The sequence below is a fragment of the Corylus avellana genome, chromosome ca9, assembly GCF_901000735.1.
Source record: "Corylus avellana chromosome ca9, CavTom2PMs-1.0".
Classification (NCBI taxonomy): domain Eukaryota; kingdom Viridiplantae; phylum Streptophyta; class Magnoliopsida; order Fagales; family Betulaceae; genus Corylus; species Corylus avellana.
This window is the reverse complement of record NC_081549.1, coordinates 3,025,615-3,032,140: the sequence shown is the minus strand read 5'-3', so window position 1 is coordinate 3,032,140 and position 6,526 is coordinate 3,025,615. Positions and strand designations below refer to the sequence as shown.

At 30.5% G+C, this 6,526-nt stretch overlaps 1 protein-coding gene across 1 annotated transcript; it reads right to left on the bottom strand.

Annotated features, from left to right (window-relative positions):
- Positions 1-2,816: 2,816 nt before the first annotated feature.
- Positions 2,817-4,181, bottom strand: LOC132191713 (aspartyl protease 25-like). Its single transcript, XM_059606804.1, has 2 exons — positions 3,335-4,181; positions 2,817-3,241 (listed from the first exon to the last, which is right to left on the bottom strand). The coding sequence occupies exons 1-2, from the start codon at positions 4,179-4,181 to the stop codon at positions 2,817-2,819; spliced, it is 1,272 nt and encodes a 423-aa protein (XP_059462787.1).
- Between the last annotated feature and the right edge of the window lie 2,345 nt (positions 4,182-6,526).

The following is a 6,526-nucleotide window of genomic DNA, read 5'->3' as shown; positions in this document are numbered from 1 at the left end:
TGCTCACAATTAATTGACTTATCCGACCATCTATTAACTGACTAACCAATTTGCTGAAAAAGTAGAAATTATTCTTTGTTGAGTCGATTAATTAACCGACTTTCATAAATTAGCAAACAAAATTTTTTCTACTAACACCAATTAAATATAAAAAAAATATTAAGTTGCCCTTCCCATTGAACTATTAAGAGATTTCTGATATGGGTGCTTTACTTTCGTTGAGCTTGAGCATGTTTGATCATTCTCGATTCACAAATTGAAATTTGTTACTAAATGGGTCTCTCTCTTCTCTTACTCGATCTTATCTGCGTGGAATGGGACCCTGAGGTACATGTTTTCTGGTTTAACGGACACCGTTGAGACAGTCCTTAACAAAGGGTTAGATAATTTGGTTATAGAAAAGGTCAATGAGCTTCAAACTAATTATTTTGCATTGCTACTAGATTTTTTAGCTTTGAAATCAAATGTGGTAAATTTGATTGAGAATCTTACGTCAAAAGTGTCAGATAAATGTGAGGTAAAAATGTATTTTTTAGTTTTTTTTTTTTTAATTAATTAGTATGCAAAAAGAATATAATTTTTTTAATAAAACTATTAAAACAACTTCTCGCATGCTTAAATAACAAATGAATATTTTGTATGTTAGAATAATGGAGAGATATAGAAGAACGAAAAAATAATAGTGAGAGCGGAAGTACACAATAGACTAAATTGTATTTATATTAATTTTATATGAAAGATTACAGAGACCTCTATTTATAGAGATGCTATGAGTGATAAGTAAGTAACCTAATAAATTAAGAAAAATTAAACCTAGTAGACCTAGAATACATAAAGAAATAAATAACCCTACTATAATATTCTTAGCATTGTAAACGGGTTAAATTCCAATTTCAATCTCATCTTATTTGCAACTAGGGGTGCAAAGGCGGGCGGTTTTTAACCGCCCGCTAACCGCTAACCGCTATAACCGCCTAACCGCCTAACCGTTTAACCGCATTAACCGCTAACCGCCTAACCGCCATAACCGCCTAGCGGTTAGCGGTTAGCGGTTATTGGGTCTACTAACCGTAACCGCTAACCGCTAACCGCCTTTTTATATAATATATTTTTATAATTATACATATAACATAATCACTTGATCATTAAATCACAACTTTTTTAAAAAATAATTAAATCACAATTTGAGTATTAATATATTATCACTATAATTTATATGATTATATCATATAATCACTTGATCATTAAATCACAATTTTTTTAAAAAAATAATTAAATCACAATTTGAGTATTAATATATTATCACTATAATTTATATGATTATATCACATGAGATTGATTATTAAATCATTTGATTATATAATAACAAATTATACATATATAATATGACATAACTCATAAGTATACTAATTCATACTAATACAACAATTAAATATCTAGAGACTTATTTCCAATGTATGTTATAAACCTATAAGTCTATATAAGTCTACATATGTATATGAATAATATAAATGTATAATATCAATAGTTAATCATATGATTCAATGACAATTCAAATACTTTATTCAAGACTTCAAGTGAATCATATTATTAATGTACAATGATGATATGATTCGTATAATATCAAATTAAGTAATTGACATTGGATTAAACAATGACCAATGTGTTACTTATAAACATAATTTAAGTATTAATGTATTATCATTATAATTTTAGTAATTTATATATTATCACTATAATTGATATGATTATATCACATGATGACTTGATCATTAAATCATATGATTATATAATAATAAATAATACATATATAATATGACATAACTCATAAGTCATAAGTCTACAAGTTAATCATATGATTCATGTACAATGATAATCACAATTGATTCAATTGAATTAAACAATATATTACTTATAACTACAAGTCTACAATTTAATTAAAGCATTATTAGATACTTTAGGAATTTAGGATTTAGGAGTTTGAACATTACCATTTACCATTAGATATTAAGTTCAATTCAAAGAAAAAAGATTATAAGTAAATATGATAAGAATTTAAATAATTAATCATATGAATCATATGATATAATTTAATGAGACTATATGATTATATAATATCAAATTAAGTAATTGACATTAGATTCAACAATGTGTTACTTATAATCACAATTGAAGTATTAATGTATTTTTTGAACATTTTTTAGAAAAAGAAATTTAACCATTTTTTGAAAGAAAAAAAAAAAGAAAATTAACAATTTTGAACAATTTTGAATATATATATATATAATTGCTTATAGTTATATTATATGCATATTGAATAATATAAATGTATAAGATAAATATTTAACTATATGATCCAATTACAATTCCAATACTTAATCAATTATTCATGTACAATGACAATGACAATGTGATTCATATAATATCAAATTAAGTAATTGACATTGGATTAAACAATGTGTTACTTATAACTACAATTGAAGTATTTTTGTTTGTTTGTAAGTTTATAAGATCAACACTTAATCATATGATCCAATGACAATTCAAATATTTATAGCAATTGGGCCCAAGAAGATATTAAAAATACAAGAAAAAAAAATGAGGGTAAAAAAAAGCCCAAAAAAAAAGCCCAATTTTAAAAAAGCGGTTAGCGGGCGGTTATCTATTTCACTAACCGCTAACCGGCCACTAACCGCTAACCGGCCACTAACCGCTAGGCGGTTAGCGGTTGCGGTTAGTGAAATTTACTAACCGCTAGGGCGGTTACGGTTAGCGGTTATTGCCACTAACCGCTAACCGTAACCGCCTTTGCACCCCTATTTGCAACTTTGTTTCTGAAATCCTGATCTCTCGTTCTTCAAATCATACTCCATGTAATAGGTTCGGAGTTGATTGTTACCCAATCGAATCGTTGGGCCGCCATTCAAACCAACACTAGCCAGCTCGTTACCCTCCACAAATGATAAGCATGCCACGCCCAAATTATTATCCAACAAAAAGTAATTCTTCAATGGCAACACCATTTTGGCACCACCTTCAAACTGGAAGCTTAATTCTGGGTAGAAGACAGATTTCTCACCCGAAACATTGAAACAGATCCCTAGAATACCTACACTACTGGCTCTGGAATAGTTAGCCATTTGCTTCTCTAACTCCTGTGCCACCTCTTCGAAAATAGAACTTTCCATGAATGTAAAAGCTGCACCAGAGTCCACTATGGTTCCACCATTTCCCTCAGAATCTGGGAGCAAAAATTTTCCCGGAACCTTAATGGGCTTGTCTCCAAGAACGATTTCTTGAAGATTTACGTAGTGTTACCCATGATTATCAGAACTAGAGACATGTGGGTTCTTGTATAATGGTGTGTAGCTAAGGTCTTTAGTCTCCAACCCGTCGTCCAAAACAAGGTGAGTGCTCCCGGACATGTCGTTGGACCAGTGAGACGGTAAACAAAAGGCAAATTTCTTGAGATCCATCTGGGAAGGCAGCGATTTTGGCCCAGGACCGAATCCGGCAACACCAACAGGTTGATGGGCTGAGGAGTTGAAGCACTGGACAAGAAAATCAGTCACGGTTTTCTCTGGAAACTCCAGGGTCTGTAACAGAGTGTTCCCATTCAATGTCCTTGGGGTGTTTGTAATTTGGTCTATGAGAGAGTTGGGCGCGCATGGGAACCAAACATCGCTACTGCTAGTGTCGATCATGAAGGGTAGGGTCTTCGGGGGGCTTCCAAAGCTGAGAGATATCGAATACATTCCGTAGCTGTCAGAGAAGAGAGGGATTTCTTCAGAACTGGGAGGATATTTCTGATAGTGAGCGCCCGGCAAGAGGGGATCAGAGGGTGGTGGATCTCGTGGTCTGCGGGCGGGTAGAGGGTTTTTGGGCAGAGGTCGAGGGAATGTTTTGGGGCGTCTTGGGAATGAGGAGCGACGTCTTAGGGGCCGAAATATGGGGCATATGAGACAAAATCGATAGGAGAAATCGAGGTGGCGATCTCTGATGAGCAACGCCGTAGAAATGTAACTGACCGTACTTTGCCGTTTATCATCTGAGGATGTCGCGCGGCCGGTAAAGGGTGAGAGAGGGATGGTGATGGTGATGGGTTTGTTTGCTCCGCAAGATCGTAATAAGATGAATAAAGAGAAGAGGGAGACGAAACGAACAGGCCAAGGAGCCGCCATTACAGCCTTGCAGGCATGCATGCAGGGATGAGTTTTAGATGACCAAAGGACAATTAAGTACTTAGTATGGTCGTTTAATAAAATTTGAAAAAAAATTATTTACATTTCTATCTGTTTTAATTAATTTGCTTTTGATTTAATCTGGCTTTTCCGTATGTTTGTTTGGTTTCATAAATAAATTTTTTACTCTCATTGGCAAACTTGAGTTGTGGCTTGCGAAGCAACCAATATATATATAAACGTACGATACTCATACTCCCGAGTCCCGACCCATGATGATGTGTTTTAGCCAATGAAAACCAGTGTAGTGTTATTCGATCAGGGTAGAAATAATTTTATAATTGTTTTCCCAATTTTCTTCCGAGAGAGTTGAAAGATACAATGAAATTTATTGTCAACCATAGTTTTGATTATATAATACATTTTTAAGCAATTGACCATTCATACGCTCAAATACCATGATGCCGCACCTTCATATCTCTTCTATTCCATTCTAGTGTCAGTGAATAGGGGTGTAAATGCGGGCGGTTTCACTAACCGCTAACCGCTAATCGTTTAACCGCTTAAACGTATTAACTGTTAACCGTCTAACCGTTATAACCGCCTAGTGGTTAGCGGTTAGAGGTTATTGGATAATATATTTTTATAATTATAATTATAATAATATTTATACATATAACATAATCATTTGATCATTAAATCACAATTTAAAACTATAATTTATATGATTATATCATATGATCAATTGATCATTAAATCATTTGATTACATAATAACAAATTATATATATATATAATATGACATAACTCATAAGTATCTAGAGACTTAGTTCCAATATAGGTTATAAACTTATAAGTCTATATATATAATAAATTATAATTATACATATATATATGCATATGAATAATATAAATGTATAAGATCAATACTTAATCATATGATTCAATGACAATTCAAATATTTTATTCAAGTTAATCATTTATTAATGTACAATGATAATGTGATTCATATACTATCAAATTAAGTAATTGGTATTAGATTCAATAATGTGTTACTTATAACCACAATTGAAATATTTATGTATTACCATTCTAATTTATATGATTATATAATAACAAATTATATATATATAATATGACATAAGGCATAAGTATACTAATTCATATTAATACAACACTTAAATACCTAGAGACTTAGTTCTAATGTATGTTATAAACTTATAAGTCTAGATATATTATGCATATGAATAATATAAATGTATAAAATCAATACTTAATCATATGATTCAATGACAATTCAAATACTTTATTCAAGTGAATCATATTATTAATGTACAATGATAATGTGATTCGTATAATATCAAATTAAGTAATTGACATTGGATTAAACAATGTGTTACTTATAAACACAATTGAAGTATTAATGTATTCTCATTCTAATTTTACTAATATTATCACTATAATTGATATGATTATATCACATGATGAATTGATCATTAAATCATATAATTATATAATAACAAATAATACATATAATCATATATGTCATATGTTTTATTTGAACTTCTTTTATATGTTGTGTTGAACCTTTTTTATATATTTTTTATTATATCTTGTGACAGTTGTATTCAACTTTTTTATATATGTCGTGTTGAATTTTTTGTTTTTTTTAAAAAAATTATTTTATATGTTGTGTGTGTGTGTGTTTTTTATTTTTAAAGTTAACCGGTTATGATTAAGTACAAGTAAATGTAAATTTGGGGTCAAATATTTTTCATTTTTCAATATGGGCTCTTTTTATAGCAATTGAGCCTAAGAAGACACTAAAAATACAAAAAACAAATCAGGATAAAACATGCTACAATAATAAAAAAGCCCAAAAGGCAAAAAAAAAAGCCCAAAAAAAAGCTTAATTTTAAAAAAGTGGTTAGCGAGTAGTTACCTATTTCACTAACCACTAACCGTTGCGGTTAGTGAAATCTAGCGGTTACGGTTAGCGGTTATTGGCAATAACCGCTAACCGTAACCATATTGACACCCATATCTGTGAATCGATGACTTTAATTATTTTGATTTGGAAAAAATACACATATTTTTTTAAATTATTATTTCATTGTTAATGTTCCCTCACCCGGCCCAAACTACAAATTTTATCAATCATTTTTATAAATTAATGTCAATGTCCTCCTGAAACCAGCGAAAAAAACAAAAATGACACTAAAAATTGTTAATAAGACAAATATTCTTACAAATTCAAAAATAAAAAATAAAAAATAAAATTGAAAAAACGAAAGAAATAAAAAATCAAGGGGTGGCTTGGTTTTTCATTTTTTCGTATTTTTTTAA